Source organism: Lissotriton vulgaris, chromosome 7, assembly GCF_964263255.1.
Source record: "Lissotriton vulgaris chromosome 7, aLisVul1.2, whole genome shotgun sequence".
Lineage (NCBI taxonomy): Eukaryota > Metazoa > Chordata > Amphibia > Caudata > Salamandridae > Lissotriton > Lissotriton vulgaris.
Window position 1 is genome coordinate 224,587,565 of NC_141695.1, and position 18,703 is coordinate 224,606,267.

Below are 18,703 nucleotides of genomic sequence, written 5' to 3' on the forward strand. Positions count from 1 at the left end.
GTTTTTTCTGTGAATTTCATTGGTTTTTTAATAGCAAATATGAAAAGCTTTAAAATGTCAAGTACGTGATAGATAAAAACATTTTCGTATTTATGCACGCTGATGTGCTTTGAACGCTGCACCCCCCCTCCCCTCTTTTGTCTTAGTAGTACTCTCTCTTTGCAGATAGTGAACGGTAGTTAACGCAAGCCTTTGCCCCCGTTGTAATCCGTCGTGCCTGCTTGTCTCTCCATTTGATTGATTGTTGTCCAAGCATTTACTGTTTTAGAATTGGTTCTCTTTGGATCATTCTCTATTTACAAACAAGCACAAAGTCGCAATACTCTGTTTAGTCTTTGCAGATAGTGAAAAATCGTGTAAAAAAATAAAAGTAATCGAGCAAAATCAGTAGGCCACTAATTGGATCTCTTTTTGACCTCGCTAAAATAGAAATATTAGGAACAACCCTTCATGAGAAATACGAAAATAGTGAGATGAACTGAGCTCCACACCATGAGAGCTGCAAGACAGCTCGGCTCCATCACCCATCCCGCACAAAATAATGACAAACCCTATGCAAATATTAAAAATATAGACAACACACCAGCAAAGAAACAGGGTAAAACATTTTATTAAAAAACTATTTACATAACGTTGGTTTATAAGATGATGTCAGTAGTGGACCGATGTGTGAATAGATCGAAAGCAGCACAAGGCTCCAAGATCCGGATGGCAAGCTCCTGGATGTTGGGTGCCATAGTTCAGAGTTCTGAGTTTGAGCCTTTTTCAATGCCTGTGCTTTGTTGAATCAAAATGCCGACTTGACACAAAGCTGACTCAAGCGTTGCTACTGATGCTAAGCAGACCAAAACTGGTTTTCAGTTTGTACATTTTTCTAGATTTTTCAATCCAAGTTTGGTTGACTTTGTAGAACGATGGCTTCAAATTTTCAACATACGGTGTGGTGGCGCTGACTGGGAGGGGGCGCTTCGCTCCTGCCCCCTCCCCAAGTAAGATTTTCATACGTGAAAGTACGTTAATGGTTTTGGTCCCTGAGTTGCTTCGATGTCACTGCCATTCTCAAATAGCATAAGTTCTGGATGTTGGGTGCCATAGTTAAGAGTTCTGAGCAGTGCTTGTAACACTGTCTGAAGCTTATTTCCACCTACTGCAGCTTCACTATTCTCAAAGTAAGTGAGTGTCGTTTGTGGACCTGACTGCATTAGAAAACAATGTGATATGTTACCTTCCTAAACAGCTTGACGGAGGCCCCTGAGGGGCGGTGTGATGGCCATGGACTCGGATAAGACGCTTGGCTCCGACACCCTCCCCAAGTCTTATAGCACTGGTGTAGCCTGAGATCGCCCCCGACATAGGCGGCCGGCTCCCGGTGTCCGGCGGAACTTTTTGCCTTTTGATGACTCTTCAATTCTGGACCTTGTCCCACAATCCGTTTCACCTGAAGACAAGCTGTAGTGGGGCGCCCCTTTACCGTTTTAGTTGCCATTCCGCCCGCTTTTGCTACACTGTGCCTCTTCCGCCATTCAGCTGTTTACCGCCCGCTCTTGCGACTACAGCGTCTCGCTCACCATGTAGTTGAGTTGCTCCCGCTCTTGCGGTGCAGCGATAGGCGGCTGCCACATGGCTCTCAAAATGGCGGCCGGCTCTTCGGTTTTGGGCCTGGTCCACTAAAATGGCCCTGGGACACATTGGAACTCGGACGCTTCCCTGATAGGGCTTGGGTCCCATTCTCGAAAAGCGTCCCCTCAGCCGTGAAGATTCTACAAAAGTCTTGGGGGCCTCCGACTCCCGCAGGCTTCTGGTGGGGAGCGGCTGCCATGATTGCTCGTGGAATGGCCACGACGGAGCTACGAGATGGTAGTGGTCTCATGCTGACGCCAGCTTTAGTCTGAAACATCCAGAAACACTGTAGACTACCAATTCGATCAGTTCCGGTAGCGCCCCAACATGACCCGGAAGAGAAGAACTTGCCCTCCCCTCTTTGACTGATGGTTCTTGTTGCCTGTCCCCTCTGTTGTCATTTAACAGAACTTTTTGGACTGCTGAAAGGGGTTGTGTTCTGAACGCTGGTTGGTGGAGACATTTTGACTATATTCTTGACCTACGTTGTCGCGTAATGCGTTATATGACACGCCGTGTTAGCGCACCCGGAAGTGATCCGAGGCGCAGCGCGCAGCGCGTAACGTAAGCATAACAGGTCATGTGACTTGTTAATAAAACTTTTCATTGGTTCATTTTACTTTTGTTAATTTAATGATGAAAAGCTTGGTCATATGACCTAAAAATTACGCTTTTTATTGTTTTCGAATATTTTTTTTTCAAACATATGTTATAATATTCCAGGCTAATGTACTTTCCCGGAAAATTTACAACTGTCTTGCAAGTAAAATATATTCCTTTTTCGAGAAAAAGGGCGTTTCTTCCTTCCATGACGGAACCGTTGAGTAAAAGAGATTCGGCCTGCTGTCTTAGTCGCCGATACGCCTGATTATCAGATTCTTATCGATCACTTTATGTTGCAGACATGAAAAACACAACTGCCCTTGACCATTTATCTTTACTGCGTTCCTACATATTATACCTTTTATCCGTCATGTAATTGGACTGCTTTATTTCACTTGCCTTTTACTGATTCGAAAACAGTGACTAAAAGTAAAAACTTTACCAATGTAAATACTACTACCGTGTTTTGTTTTAAAAACCTTTATTGTGAAAATGTCAGTATACAAATACGGGCCTATAACCACGTGGGCCGGCCACGGAGCAAACTGAAATCGTATATGATGAGGAGACATTTACACTGTAGAGGAACGTAACGAGCGGGCCATTAGGTTGCAAGAACTAAGGTGTCTAACAGTTGCGGAATCGGTGGACATACATTTTGTAATTAAAATAGGACAGGGCCACTTACAATAACATTTTCTAGATATACATTTGCGGGCAAGGAGTTACGAGTCCCATTTATACCGGCGCCATTTTGGGCGAGGCCGGGCAGGTCCAAGATATAGTCAAAATGTCTCCACCAACCATCGGCCAGACCAGAACCCCTTTCGGCCCTTTATGCTACAAGATGGTGTCTTCCATTCAGAAAATATTGTTGGCAGCATTTTGAAAGGAAACAGAAACAGCCGTTCTCCTAGTGAGTTTCACATTGTTACATTTAGGAAGAATGTTGAAGAGTAGTATGTGGAAAATCTGAAGCCATTTTTCTACAAACTCTTAATCAGACTTGGATGGAAAAAAAAAACATGAAGAATGTACAAACTGAAAACCAATTTTTGTCTGTATAGCATCAACAGTAACGCTTGAGTCAGCTTTGTGTCAAGCCGCCATTTTCATTCAATCAATAGCGTCCCCCTGCACACATTCAGGGACCTGGTCGTGTCTTCAGATGAAACGGATTGTAGGAAAAGAAGCAGAAAGGAAAAGGCAAAAAGTTCCGCCGGACCTCGGGAGCCGGCCGCCTATGTCATGTGCGACCTTTGGCCACACAAGGGCAATAGTGAAGCTGCAGCAGATGCAAATAAGCTTCAGACAATCTTACAAGCACTGCTCAGAAATCTCAACTGAGGCACTCAACATCCAGGACTTGCCATTCGAATCTTGGCGCCTTGTGCTGGTTCCGACCTATTCACACATCGGTCCTGGATCTCGGCGCGTTCGACTCACTGTACCGCAACAGTGACCGCAATTCAGCTGGACAAGCCGCCATTTTCATTCACTCAATAGCGTCCCCCTACACACATTCAGGGACCTGGTCGTGTCTTTAGATGAAACGGATTGTAGGAAAAGAAGCAGAAAGGAAAAGGAAAAAAGTTCCGCTGAACACCACCTTGGGCAATAGTGAAGCTGCAAAAGGTGCAAATAAGCTTCAGACAGTCTTCAACTTACTCTGATTCTTATAATAAACTTCAGATAGTCTTACAAGCACTGCTCAGAACTCTCAACTGAGGCACTCAACATCCAGGACTTGCCGTTCGGATCTTGGCGCCTTGTGCTGGTTCCGACCTATTCACACATCGGTCCACTACTGACATCACCTCATAAGCCAACGGGGCACCCCACGCCGACTTTCGGCGCAGCATTGTAGGATGGCCACACCAGTGCGGCAACTTGCTGGACACAACATCGGGGCCATCCAGATCTCGGCGCGTTCGACTCACTGTACCGCAACAGTGACCGCAACTCAGCTGGACACGCCGTCTTTCGGCGCAGCATTGTAGGATGGCCACACCAGTGCGGCAATTTGCTGGACACCACCTCGGTGCCATCCGGATCTCGGCGCGTTCGAGTCACTGTACCGCAACAGTGACCGCAATTCAGCTGGACACGCCGTCTTTCGGCGCAGCATTGTAGGATGGCCACACCAGTGCGGCAATTTGCTGGACACCACCTCGGTGCCATCCGGATCTCGGCGCGTTCGAGTCACTGTACCGCAACAGTGACCGCAACTCAGCTGGACACGCCGTCTTTCGGCGCAGCATTGTAGGATGGCCACACCAGTGCGGCAATTTGCTGGACACCACCTCGGTGCCATCCGGATCTCGGCGCGTTGTGCTGCCTTCGGCCTATTCGCACATCGGTCCGCTACTGACGCCGCCTCACGTGCCAACGGATTTTCTACGCTTTTTGTAGCCCTATGCCGCATAACAGGTCATGTGACTTGTTTATAAAACTTTTCATTGGTTCATTTTACTTTTGGTTTCCTAAAGATGGAAGGCTTGGTCATATGACCTAAAAATAACACTTTTCATTGGTTTAGAACATTTTTTTTTCCCAAACGATGAAAGCCCCACCTTGTTTCCGGATCATTCAGACTGAAACTGGCGTCAGCATGAGAGCACCACCATCTCGTGGCTCCGTCGTGGTCATTCCGCGAGCAATCATGGCAGCCGCTCCCCACCGGAAGCCTGCGGGAGTCGGGGGCCCCCAAAACTTTTGTAGAATCTTCACGGCTGAGGGGACGCTTTTCGAGAATGGAGCCCAAGCCCTAGCAGGCAAGCGTCCGAGTTCCAAGGTGTCCCAGGGCCATTTCAGTGGACCAGGCCCAAAACCGAGGAGCCGTCCGCCATTTTAAGAGCCATGTGGCAGCCGCCTATCGCTGCACTGCAAGAGTGGAAGCAACTCAACAACATGGTGAGCGAGACGCTGTAGCCGCAAAAGCGAGCGCAACTCAGCTAGATGGCCGCCACCTGGGGAGGCCCGTTCACGCCGCCTCCCCCACCCCCGGGCCGCCGCTCGCCAATTTTCGGAGCAGCATTGTAGGATACCAAAACCAGTACGGCAGTTTACTGGACATCACCTGGGTGCCTGTCGTACATGTTGTGTCAGCCATGTGACACTGGACACAGTCCCATCAACATCTCAACGCGTTCTGCTGCCTTGGGACTATTCGCACAACAGACCGCTACTGACGAGGCCTCCCCCCGCACCACCCGGGACGCCCCACGCTGTTTTTCTGTGCTGCATTGTAGGATCCCAAAACCAGTGCGGCACCCAGGCGACATCACCTGGGTGCCGTCCAGAACTCTGCACGTTGTGCTGCCTTGGGACTATTCGCACAAAAGACAGCTTCTAACCATTGTTGCTTTTTGTGTTGAAAAATGTTTAAATGTTTTTAGTTTTTGTTCCGTTCGTTATAGTTAATAGTTAATAAAGTTTTATTATCTTACTTTGTTGGAGTGTTATCTATTTTTTTAAAAACGGGTGAATGGGGCCTTGAATCGGGTTATTGTCATGTGTGGGCTTTGGAAGTGTGCTGCTGCAGGATCGGACATTTCAAACTCAAATGCACGTTCTTTTTCTTACCTTTCCGAAGCATGGAGCGCAATAGCAGGCAGAGAAAGGGTGATGCACGTGTTGAACACTACCTGACCTGGCAAGTTGCTGGCAGTGCCCCCCCGCCCGCTCCTGAAAGAGGGCACACACACACCGCCGCCCCGAGTACTTCACAAATCTTTAAAAGACCATGCGCTTGTTCATGAGGCTTAAATGGTTTATCACCTCTTCTAGAGCCCCTGCATCGACCCTCTGACGTTTCCTGGAAAAATTACCATGTAACACAATACCAAGCCCTGTCAGCTGAAACCCCCAAGGAATCGTGGGGCATATTATCAAGGGGGTTTATCTCCGCTTTTTTGGCTTTAAAAGCCAAGAAAGCGGAGATAAAAATATCTCCCTATTACCAAGCTGTCGCTAACACCAGTTAGTGACAGCTAAAAGGAGATAGCGACCATCTTGGGCCCCGCTTTGCATGTCAGTGATACTTATCACTAATGACATGCAAAGCGGGCGTGCCAAGATGTTAGCGACTGGAAACAGTCCCTAACATTGCTATCTCCTATTACCAACTTTTGGAGATATTCGCGCTAAGCGCGAATATCTCCAAAATCTAACACCTGCCCTGAGCAGTTCTTAGCCATGTTATCCAATGGGAGGTGGATAACATGGCTAAGAGCATTTGCTCGATAATACATGAATATCGCTGACTTTTCTGCGATAATAGCAAGGTTTATCTGCGATAAAAATCGCCGATGTGCGGCGATAATTTTTGTCTCTAAACAAATAAGAGACAAAAATTATCGCTAGTTGTTGGTAATATGCCCCCGAGTTTTTGCTTGCAGAAATCGGGAGGCGGGAGACTAGCACTGAAATCAGTAGTCACACGCCTGAATCGGGAGGGTTGGCATGTCTGAATTCTCTACAGCTGGGGCCATAAACTACATCCGCAGGGGTAGGTGATAGCCTAGGTCCGGCCTGGACAATCGGACACAGAGGAAGAGGAGTGTCAGAGGGTGCGGTAGTGAATAGGGTGAAAGAGAGGTGTCGGGAGGGCACAGGGTGTGATTCTCAGAGAAGAGCAGCGCAGATGGGGGGAAGTATATGGCCCATGCATGAGAGACAGAGCGGGGATGACCAGTGCGTGGGGGAGATGCTTGCGAGGGTGGGAAGCCATGCTGAGGATCGGCGGCGTGCAGAGAGTGGGCCTGGTCAAGGCATCTAAAATGGCTGCCGTGCACGACAAAATTGTGGCATTGGACAAAAAGGCAAGATGGCGCAGACAATGTTTTTCAATAAGGATTCATTTATAACAAAATATTTACTCGCAGTGACAAAATGGTGGTCAACACTTCCTGATTTCCATCGAATCGAACGTTAACAAACGTCACGCAGCAAAAAAAAAAAAAAAAAAAAAAAAGCTCACGCACAGAGCAGTTTTTAACCATGTTATCCAATGGAAGGTGGATAACACGGCTAAGAGCATTTGCTGGATAATGCATGAATATCGCTGACTTTTCAACGATACTCATGCATTGTGGCCGATGTGCGGCGATAATTTTTATCTCTAAACAATTAAAACGAAGCACAAAATGGCGAATTCCCGTTTCGCTACCAGTTTGCGGCCCAGTTCGCGGCCCGTGAAGCGCTTCTACCGTGAAAAATCATTTTTTTTTTTCTTTTCCCCACGGGACCCTTTAATAACCCCAACAACATTCCTAGGGGGTCAAGAGGGGGATACCTTGCCCCCTTTCATTAAATTCCCCTTTCGTTTTTCACCTCTTCTTCTCTCTCGATCCTACCGAGAGACAAGATGGCGGCCGCTCCGGACTGTTTAGAATGTTGACAGACACCGGAGAGCCAATCAGCTTTCTGCACGCAAAGTTCCGAAACGCGAAAAGTAAGCGGACCGGATCGCTGCCCGGAGCGCTGTTACAGATATATATCTTGATTTAAACGTTAATTTCTCAAAATCCACTGAAGCACATATATTGAGACCTAGCAAAGGCACATCGGGCTAACAGTCCCTACAATTTTGCCAAGTTTCGTGCAAATCCATTCAGCCGTTCGAGCTAAAAGTGAGTCCAACCGCCCTATGGAAAACTCAATGCAAAAAACGCGTTTTGGGACCCCCCTTTTTTCTCAGCCCCCCCTTGACGAAACCCCACCAAATTTTCAGGGGCTGCTCAGAAACAAAATGTGCCATTTTCCTGAAAATTTCAGCCGATTCCGTCCACAAACGCCAAAGTTATTAGACATAGAATTTTCAGAAATCCCATAGGGAATTAATCCTAACTATATATACCTACTGGCGATAGCCAGTAGGTAATATATATATATATATATATATACATATATATATATATGTAAAAATCATGCAAACAAAAAAATTCTTGAGAGTTCGCTTGGAACGGAGAGAGCAGACACTGGTAGTAAAACTCAGCAACAGGGTTATCACAAGCAGAAGCAGAAAAGGAAAGGTCTGATTCATGAAAAAAAGCCATCTCCGGATGTGTAACCCTACATCTTGGCAAGTCTAACACACTTTTAATGTTTAATTAATGTAGTAGTCCCTCCATGTAAGTTGTCCTCAAAAGGAAGTGAAAATACAATAAGATTTCTGCAAACCCACCTAAATAGCTCTTTCCAGTTTTCAGGCCACTTTTGTAGCTGCCATAAGGCCAAAATTCCTTGTTTGAGCTGATATAAGAACCCAGCCAACTTTTGCTCGGTGTTGAGACCGGAACAGAATGCTTACAACCGTCTGCCACCTTGACCCTGGAAAGATGCAGTACCAGTACCAATCAGTATGTTTGAAACAATATGAAAAGAAGTAAGGTAGGCAGGGATGCTGGCTTATGGTCCTGTGATAATGAATAGCAAAAAGAGTCTGCTCTTGTGAAAACTTCGAAAGTATTGTAATGGTTAGTCCTACATGTCCTGACAAAGGGTCAACTTTCACAGCAGAGTAAGCGTGGTGCACCGGACCCTATTAACCATCATCCCGATGTGGTTGAACATGAAGGTTACCAGGATGTGAAGACAGGAGTTAACACGCAAAGCTAACAGAACTACCGCAGAAGATCATTGATACATAGAAGTTCCTTGAAGTGACATGAGTCTTCTAGTACTTGATTATTCTAGCAGTGTTTGGAGTCATATGGCCCAATGAGGGCTGACGCTACTCTGCAGTTCTAAGGAGGCTGGGTAGTTTATTCTAGAGTTCAGTGCTACACACAACAAAAACCACTGTGGTCACTCTGGGGCATAATATCAACAAATAGCGATATTTATTGCTATCTAGGCTTAGCGGCTTTTTTTTATCGCCGTGCATCACTGGAATTTATCGCTGAGATAACGTGCTATTAGCAACGTTTATCTCAAAAGCGATAAAAATTCCAGGCGATAGCGTCAAAATCCGTGAATATCGCTGAGAATACAGCGATATTCACGCATTATCGCTAACAGGGTCTTAGCCATTATATTCACCTCCCATTGGATATAATGGCTAAGAACTGGTCTGAGCAGGTATTAGTTTATGGAGATATTTGCGCTTAGCATGAATATTTCTAACGCTACGCATGTGTTGGTAATAGGCGATAGCGAGGTTAGCGACTGCTTTCAGTCGCTAACAGGTTGGGAAAGCCCACTTTGCATGTCATTAGCGATAAATATCGCTGACATGCAAAGCGGGCCCCAAACTGCTCGCTATCGCCTACAAGCTGTCGCTAACAGCAGTTAGCGACAACTCGCTAATAGAGCGATAGAATTATCGCCGCTTAGCGGCCGAAAACGGCAGCTAAAGCTGCGATAATTCCCTATCGCCACCCTTGAAAATATGCCCCTCTGTTTCTAGAGAGTTCAGAGATACTGAAAAGTAAAATGACAAACCCAAATGTCCAGAATATTTTTGCAGGTATGGTGAAGATCCCACTGTCTCAGGGTATGGGAGAGCCAATGACAATTTTTACTCTTGAGTGAAATCCCACATAGGCTGTATACAGGGCATGAGTCCATCTATGTCTGCAGTCAAGTAAGCTAATTGTCACTAACCTATTCATTTCGGATGTATGACGTTACAACACATACTTTTACAACGCCTACCTTTACAACGCATTTTTTACACCGCAACATCCATTACAACGCATACCATTACAACGCATGCCATTACAACAAATTCTTTGAAACTACCTTTACCACGCATTTCACTACAACGCATACTACATTTACAACGCATACCATTACAACGCATAACATTACATTGCATGTAAGGTAAGTATTGTATAGTGTAGGGGTTAAAATTACTATTCTAACTCCAGGGGGTGCAACAGTAGGGTAAGTGTTGAATAGTGTAGCGGTAAAAATTACTATTCTAACTCCAGGGGGTGCAACAGTACGGTTAGTGTTGGAGAGTGTAAAGGTACTATGTGTTGTAATGCTATGCGTTGTAATGGTATGCGTTGTAATGACTGCGTTGTAATGACATGCATTGTAGTGGTGTGCGTTGTAGTGTAATGCGTTGTAATGGTTGCGTTGTAAATGCATGCGTTGTAATGGTAGTGCGTTGTAAAAGTTGCGTTGTAAAGGTTGTTTCCCATTGATTTCCAAAGTCAATACATTTGCATATTATTAAGTTGTCACACTTCTAAATAAAGTCAACAAATCATCCTACCAAATTATAGAGTGCTGGAAGGGTACAGGGTCACAGAAGATGGCCTTACTTTAATGATGAGATACAACTCCGATACTGGTCCGGTAACACTGTATTCATGGCACTGCCCCTTTTTTATAAGGGACCACTCTCATAAACAGTTTCTACAAAAGTAGCAAGACATTGAAGAGCAAATATGTGCTGCAAAGAGTAACAGTGCACTGTGACCTCCTGCATGGTCCATAGCATGGCAGAAGGGACCTGGAGCAGGAAAAGCTTGATGGGGCCTGCATAGGGAGAGGTAGAGGATTATGCCCTGACTGCCAGATACCTGTTCTCTCAAAATATATTCACATCACTGAACCCCAGAGACACTGTTCGATTATATGTGAGTCTCAGCCTCTTTTGGATTTCAACACTGGCTCGTGTAAATTAATCATGAGACATAAGCGTGCTTATGAGTGGCAAAATGGATTAGCTGTTGAAGAGGTTGATTATGAGAGAGAGGAGGACCTCAGATATTCCAACATGAACAGGGAGGCACACTGGTGGAATTGAAAACACATGAATAATTCAAATGAAATGTAGACTGTATAAATGTGCAAGTACCAACAGGAAGAGGTTATATCAATCTTTGGACTAAAGCAATAAACAATATTAGTTATTTATTCTGTTTATGTTCCATGTGAGTCTTACCAAATACTGGCTTGATCTCTCTTCCACAGCTCAATGGCCTGCTGATTAACCTCCCTTACACCATTGACAATGGAAAAATACAGATGTACAGGAAAGGTAGGACTGCAGTGATAGAAACAGACTTTGGCCTCAAAATAACTTTTGACTGGTGGAGCCATCTCTCACTAACCATCCCTAGCACATATGCCAAATCTGTGTGTGGGCTTTGTGGAAACTTTGACAATGATAAAAGGAATGATTTAACCATGAGAGGTGACAGTGTGGTGTCCAGGCCCGCTGTGTTTGGAAACAGCTGGAAAAAGGAAGATGTTGAGGGATGCCGAGAGACGCCCCTTGAAGAATGTCTCAATAAGGAGTCCATGGTAGCCCAGCAGAGGGAGAGTAAGAACAGCTGCGGCATTCTGTTGGACCTTAGTGGCCCTTTTCACGATTGCCATAGCAAAGTGGATCCAGAAGGCTTCTTCCAAGACTGCGTTTATGACTTCTGTTTTTATAAAGGATTACAGAAGGTTTTTTGCCAGATGCTTTCATCATATGTTTTGGCTTGTCAAGATGCCGGTGTTAAGGTTCGCCAGTGGAGAAGTGACAGCTTCTGCCGTAAGTACATTGTTACATTACTTATCACTGGTCTCGTGAAGAAAGTCATTCTTTTTAGAAAAGCATGTCCCACTGGTGCAGCATTCTCCATCTGACACAAGTCGGACATCAAATTGCACATAGAAGTGTAAATCATCTAAACCAGTTAGACATCTACAACTCCCTAGCGCCATTTATCTCCAATAATGATATTTCAGACCATACTAATTTTTGACTTACCTATATCTTGGGTGATGATCACTAATGGAAGGGCAACAATCTTTCCAGCAGATGGAACACAGTTCAATACATTGCATGTATAATGTGTACTAAGTACACCATGTACTCTTTGTACCCAAAGTAGAGAAAACTGGCTAATTTCACCTAATGTAGGGTGCATCTAATACATGGGTGAATGGGTAATTCCTTAGATTGTTATTAAGGGAGATACTTCTATTCCATGTATATACGCATGACACAGAACATAATTCTGTGTGCACATGAAACAGGGAAATGGTCATAAAGATTAGTATATTTTCAAATGTCAAATGTACTTCAAACCAAGGGGACCCACAGTTTAAGTGATTTTACCTAGATAATGGGGTTAAAGATAGTTCGGATGGTGTAGTCAGTGAAATTTGTCTTCTATGTTACAACATTTAAGCCACTTCTGCTGTATAATTGTATACGTTAAACCAATCATAAACATTCCTAAAAACTCGACTTTGCATAAATTGACTAGGATCTATGAAAGCCTGCATGTATTATGCAAAAGTCTTATGTGATTCATTGAACAGCAATTTTATAAAATACTTAACCGGGAAACCATTTCAGCTATACTATTTAATGTAAATTTTCAGATTGAATGGCATTTACCGTTACAGAGAAACCAATTCAAAGAATGTCTTTTTAATCAAAGTTAGCATACGCTAGCTTATTTTTTTAATGTGTACATACATGCAATGATTGCAGCCCTTACTTTTTCAGATAGATTTGATGGAGGTATTTAGGTCAGTGTTTTTCTTCAAGGGATAATATTTCAGATTAATGTCATTCTGATTGTCAAACAATCACTTTAGATACTTTTAATTTGCTGACCCTCATCACCCAAAGCACATCAATCACTGCCCCCTAAAAACACCTCACCACAACAATCTATACCCATACCTGAATCCTAAAAACCCTTTGTACCCTTACACTTCACCTATTGCTGAACAGTAAAAATCCCTCGGTACCTCTAAACTCCACCCATTCCTCAAACCCTAAAAACTCATTTCTCCGCCTAATCCCCCCATCACTGAACCTTAAAAAACCCCCACTTATCTTAAAAACCACCCATCCAAGGCCTCTAAAAATGCCTCACTACTCCTAAACTCTACCTATCCCTGAACCCTAAAAAGTCCTTTCTACAGCGAAACTCTACCCTTCCCTGCATCCTTAACCCCTTCCATGCAGCTGCGATTCTGCGCCTGTATGGCAGAATCGCGAGTGGGCGGGTTTATAAAGGCCCTCAGCCGTCATCAGCACACGAGCACCGTAGTGCATGACGTCTGGGGGCCGTCATCAGCATGCAAGGGGTTAAAAGTCCTCACCATCCTAAACTCCACCCAATTCTGAACCCTAAAACTCTTCATCATTCTTAACCTCTACCCATAGCTAAAACTTAAAAACCCTCATCAACCCTAAACTCTGCCCATCCCTGAACCCCGAAACACCTCACATCCCTAAACTCCACTCATCCATGAACCCAAAATCCCCTCACCACTCCTAAACTCCACCCATTTCTTACTCATGAATTCCCTCATCATCCCTAAACAATACCCATTCCTGAACCTAAAAACCCCTCACTAGTCCTAAACTCCACCTATTCCTGACCCATAAAATCCGTCATCATCCTTAAACATTACCCATTCCTGAAACCAAAAACCCCTCACTGATCCTAAACTCCATCCAATTGTTATGTAAATATGGATTTTTCCTTAAAATTATCTTTTCTTAAAATTTTGACTTTTTTGTGTTTACTTAAAATTAGCTTTCCTTAAAATTGTTAAAATGTGGTTCCCTCCAATGTGGTTGCTTAGTTTTCGTTTTCCATTAATCCACACAAATCAGTGGGTGGCAACCAAGAAGGCATAGAGGCTACTGAGTTAAACAGGTGCAGAAGGGTATGTCTGCTTGGTGTTTAGAGTTTTCCAATTAAAGGGAGTGAATCGAAATTTGCCTATCGGATGTAACGGTAAGTTTCAATTCTATTAAGGACACGGAGGCGAGGATTATGCTTTTCCTCCTTCGCTGTTTATTACATACAAAAAACACATCAGCCTCAGAAAAGCGTTCAATCAATGTTCACAAACCAAGAAATAGTAAAACATTAATCAAAACCTCGTGTGTCACTAGACAAAAGCTACAACTCCCATGAGTCTATCATATAAGTCCATAACGTAGTCCCTTCACACTGTCCATGAAGGCTAGATATGCAGTCTCTCGTCTCCCTCTTCCTTCACGCAAAGTACGCTCACTCTTCATTGGTCTTGTTTGGAACCGTCAATAGAAAAATACGATAGCGTAAGCGTTGTAAAATAAACCACACTTACAACCATGTAATCAACAGCATCAGCATGGAAATCAACACAGTACAAAATCAGATTGTAACCCGATTACTTACTGCCATACGGGTGGGTTCTCACTTGAAGAAGTCCTGGGAGGGATAGTCCTCACATTCGTGTCCTTAATAGAATGGAAACTTACCTTTACATTGACTAGGGAAATTTCGATTCTATGGCAGGACCGGAGGCTAAGATTATGCTAGTTCAAAGCTTACTCACCACCAACTGAGCAAAATCCACCACTGTTTTAAAGTAAACCCTCTTAAACGTGGAATCTGAGGACCAATCTGCTGCCCGCATTAAATCCTCTAAATGAGCTCCTAAGGAAAACGACTTAGAGGGCATGGCCTCTCTGTCTGAATGAGCTCCAAAACGCTTAGTATCAATTCCTGCTTCTTGCATGACCCAATGCACCCACCTCGCAATGGTGGGGGAGAAGACTCCTTCGTGTGATTTCCGCAAGGCAATTAACAATTGTCTTTCGCCCCATGGGCGAAGTTCCAGTGTCACCTCCTCATAAGCTTTCAGACATTGAACAACACACAACTTGGGGACATCCACAAAAGCCAGGTACGAGACAGTTCTTGATGCAGATTTTGTGCCATGCCCCACCGTAAAGGTAGCCCCATCCGGGGAAAAAACTCTTGCTGAAATGTCCAAGGCACATGCATCCGACACTCTACAGCAAGAGACCAACCACAAAAGCATAGCCAATTTGGCTTAAAGCTCCTTCAAGGACAAATATGCATTAGGTTTCCAAGACAGGAAAAGGTTTAGAACCTCAATGACGTCCAGGAGGACCGAATACCGAGGTTCCGGAGATAACAAAAGACGAATACCTCTTCAGAGCCTACAACCAAAAGGGTGTTCCCCTAACTGTGTCCCCTCCACCGGATGATGGCGCGCTGAAATCGTGGAACGCATCACGTTAATTGTTCTGTACGCTGGGCCCTTGGTTGCCAATTCTGCCCAAAAATTCAGAATAGGAACGACTCCTGCGACCAGGGGATCCACGTCCCGTCGAAGACACCAACGCATCCACTTAGCCCAAGCGGATCTGGAGCGCTTCGCCGTACTGTTTGCCCAGGCTTTGGTCAAAAGGCCCTCAGCTAATCTCGAAGGGCCAGGGAGCGACCACGCCATGAGGTGGAGAGAACTGTGAATGATGAGATGATGCGACTCCCGATCCGGATTGAGCAGAAGGGGAGGAACCAGGGGAGTAGGATTGGAGAATCCCAAAAAAGCTCCAGAAGACTTGGGACCTCCAGAGCGGAGTCACCATCACCAGCTCCACATTCTGCCAGCGAACTTGGGCCGCCGTCCCCATCACCATCGAGAAGGGGGAAACGCAAAAGGTCTCTCCTGACTTCAATCTTGGAGAAAGGCATTGGTGGCTTCCGCCAGAGCATCCGGCCTCCAACTGAAAAACCGCGGAAGTTGAAGATCCAAGCGGGACGCAAACACGTCCACCGAAAAAGGACCCCTCAGCTCGTTCAGCCACTGAAAAACCTGAACATCCAACATCCATTGACTGAAGTCTCGCAGATACCCGGAATGCAAGTCCGCCACCTGATTGGCTTGTCCCTTTAAGTGTTCCGCCATCACGGATACCTGATGAGCGAGTTAGTAATCCCAGAACTCTTTCGCTAAATTCGCCATAGCCCGAGACCGTGGACCTCCCAGGTGGTTGATGTATCGAACCGCTAAGACATTGTCCATCTTTAACGAGCACACATGACTTCGCCGTATCTCTGGTCCAGCAGCGTACTGCGAAAGCCCCTGCCAGAAGTTCCAAACAATTGATGTGTAACTTCTGTTCGTCGGACGACCAGGAGCCGCCTGTGGAGAACTCCCTGCAGAGAGCACCCCAACCCGACCTGCTGGCATCGGATTCTATTACCAGGTCTGGGACTGATCCGAAGATCGCTCGACCATTCCAGGCCTCCATGTGGGATAGCCACCATGACATATCCTTCACTTCGTCCGAGAGAGACACCGTCTGATCGTATGGCATGCCCCTCCGGAGATGCTGCGCATCCTTGAGGTCCAGCCGCACCATCCAGTCCCGTGGAAGGAGTACATCTAGGAGGAGGTGTATCCCTTCCATCTTGAAGTGTCGGTAAATCAACCACCAGTTAAACTCTTTGAGATTGATCACCGTACGCTTGGCCCCATCGGTCTTGTTCACCAGAAAAATGTTGCTGAGGAAACCCGAGGGGTGCTGAGTTGATTGACGAATGGCTCCTTTGGGAAGCAACTCCGAGACCTCTTTGTCTGTCAACTGCGCATTGGACTCTGAAAAAACCATGGGGTGCGGGGCACCTACCTGAATGGGCTGTTCGTAAAAGTCTATATGGAAACCGCGCACGGTCTGTAAGACCCATGCCTCTGCAGTAAGAGATGCCCACTCCCCGTAAAAGAACGCTGGTTGAACGCCAATGCGCACTTGCTCTGCAGGGATGACACTTAAGACACTCACCGTTCGAGTTGTTGGATCCTGAGTTCTTCCGGTATCCTCGACCGCCGAAGCGGTGCCCTTTTGTGGGATAGAAATTGGTGAAGTTGCTGAGGTTTGGTATTGGCCTCGCCCAAAGCCTTGCCCTCGATTGCTGGCATTCTGTCCGCCACGGCCGGTCGATCGGCTCCTACTCCGACCGGCCCCTTGGGAAAAACGATCTCCGGCGTTTCGTCGATAGGACGCAGTTGGCGTTACCTAGAAAAAACATCACCCTCTGTGCCCAGTCCGAGAGGACATCAGGAGAAATGGTATTTCAAATGTGCCTGTGTCAGTCTTACGCCTGCTGTGAGGCAGGCGTAAAATATTGACACATTTGTGTCCTAGAAGTGACGCAGTGAAATCTCATAGATTTCACTGCATCACTTCTACGAGGCTTACTTGCGTCAGAACGCACACCTTGCATACATTATACCTGGCGCAGGTATAATGTAGTGCATAGGTTTACAAAGTGATGCATCTACCTAGATGAGTCACTTTGTAAATATGGCACAACATGGCGCATTTTTTACCTTGCTGGTACGTCACAAAAATTGCCGCACCAGCGGCGCAAAAGTGACGCAAGGACTCATAAATAAGGCCCCCAGTTCCCCAGATTCGAGGTTTGTATTTCTAGCCAGTGTCATGGATATTTAGACTTAGTTTCTCCTGACTTTCAATTTATTTTTTTTATCAGGTAATTGGACATTTTGTAAATGTAAGCTAATGTTTTATGACCACAAAAAAAGAGAACTTACTTTTAGCAAAGGTTGTTGGTCATCGTATACAAGTATAATTATATAATTATTGTATATATGTAGCTAATAAACAATTATGGAACTAAATCCATAAATCTCACGTCATGCAAACCAAAACTCACACATGGAATTAAAAGTATCTTTTCAATATCATGCTTAAATTAATTAAACTTTCAGCAACCACTTCCTGGGATTTCCACCGAGGGAAAATGCAATGGGTGGATTGCTTGAAATGTTATTAGCCAATAGTAATTATTAAGGGCAGCAATCCAGCACATCATTGTTTTACCTACCATGCCACTTCAGATAGACAACCAGGCTAGGTCTCTCAGAGTGGAAACACAAGCAACCTCAGACCAGCTTTGGCTTCCTTAGGCTTTGTCAGAAAGGTGAAATTTGAATCCTATGGGACAGTGAGCAGGGGACACATATATGGGCATGATTGGCATATGATTGCTTTAGGTGGTATAATGGGCAAATAGCGATGGACTGGATTACCAGTGGGTGACATAATTTCAAGTAACTCATTCATCACTTTTTGTTTTTGTCTTTTCTGGATTTTGGCACTCCTATTGGTTGGGAGGAGGAAGAAGATCCTATTGCTCCTGCTTCTTTTAAATAAGGGATACACCTTTCCTCTCACTGTCAAAGACATCTGACAAGGCCACCAGCCCAGTTTCCTTAGAAATTCCAAGCTCCCCCTTGTATTACTGTGTATCACAAAGGGTAAGTGTTCGGGTGGTCATCAAATCCCACTGCTACCTGCACTCATCGTTGTCTCTACTGAGGGAGCCAATAAAGTCTGGAGCGAATGCGTCACACATTTCAGAGTTTAGAGAACATGGGCTGACTCCCTGTTGCAGCTTTACTCCTTTAGTGGCTGTACTCTATGCACAATCAGGGTTGGGCAACAGACCTATGAAGTGTGAGGAGGAAAACCTCTCAGGAGGAATAGTCCTGTAAAAGTAAGGTACATTATCAGTACAAAACAGCCCCTAGAAACAGGAATGTAGGACTGCTTTAGACAATGACAAGAATGCTATGCTTTTGTGCAATTAGTGTTTCATTTGACTTTTCCCATTCACTAGTTCGCAGCTATGGTTGACTTTATCATGTCCTACCGCTGTGGTAGGAATTTGATGTG

General features: G+C 45.2%; 1 protein-coding gene across 1 annotated transcript in view; it reads left to right on the forward strand.

Annotated features, from left to right (window-relative positions):
* Window positions 1–18,703, forward strand: part of LOC147701261 (IgGFc-binding protein-like) — a 217,263-nt gene that overhangs the window by 105,585 nt on the left and 92,975 nt on the right. The window contains exon 12 of the mRNA XM_086929327.1: window positions 11,155–11,722. Within this exon, the coding sequence (XP_086785453.1) occupies window positions 11,155–11,722 (568 nt within the window). The remainder of the gene's footprint in view (window positions 1–11,154; window positions 11,723–18,703) is intronic.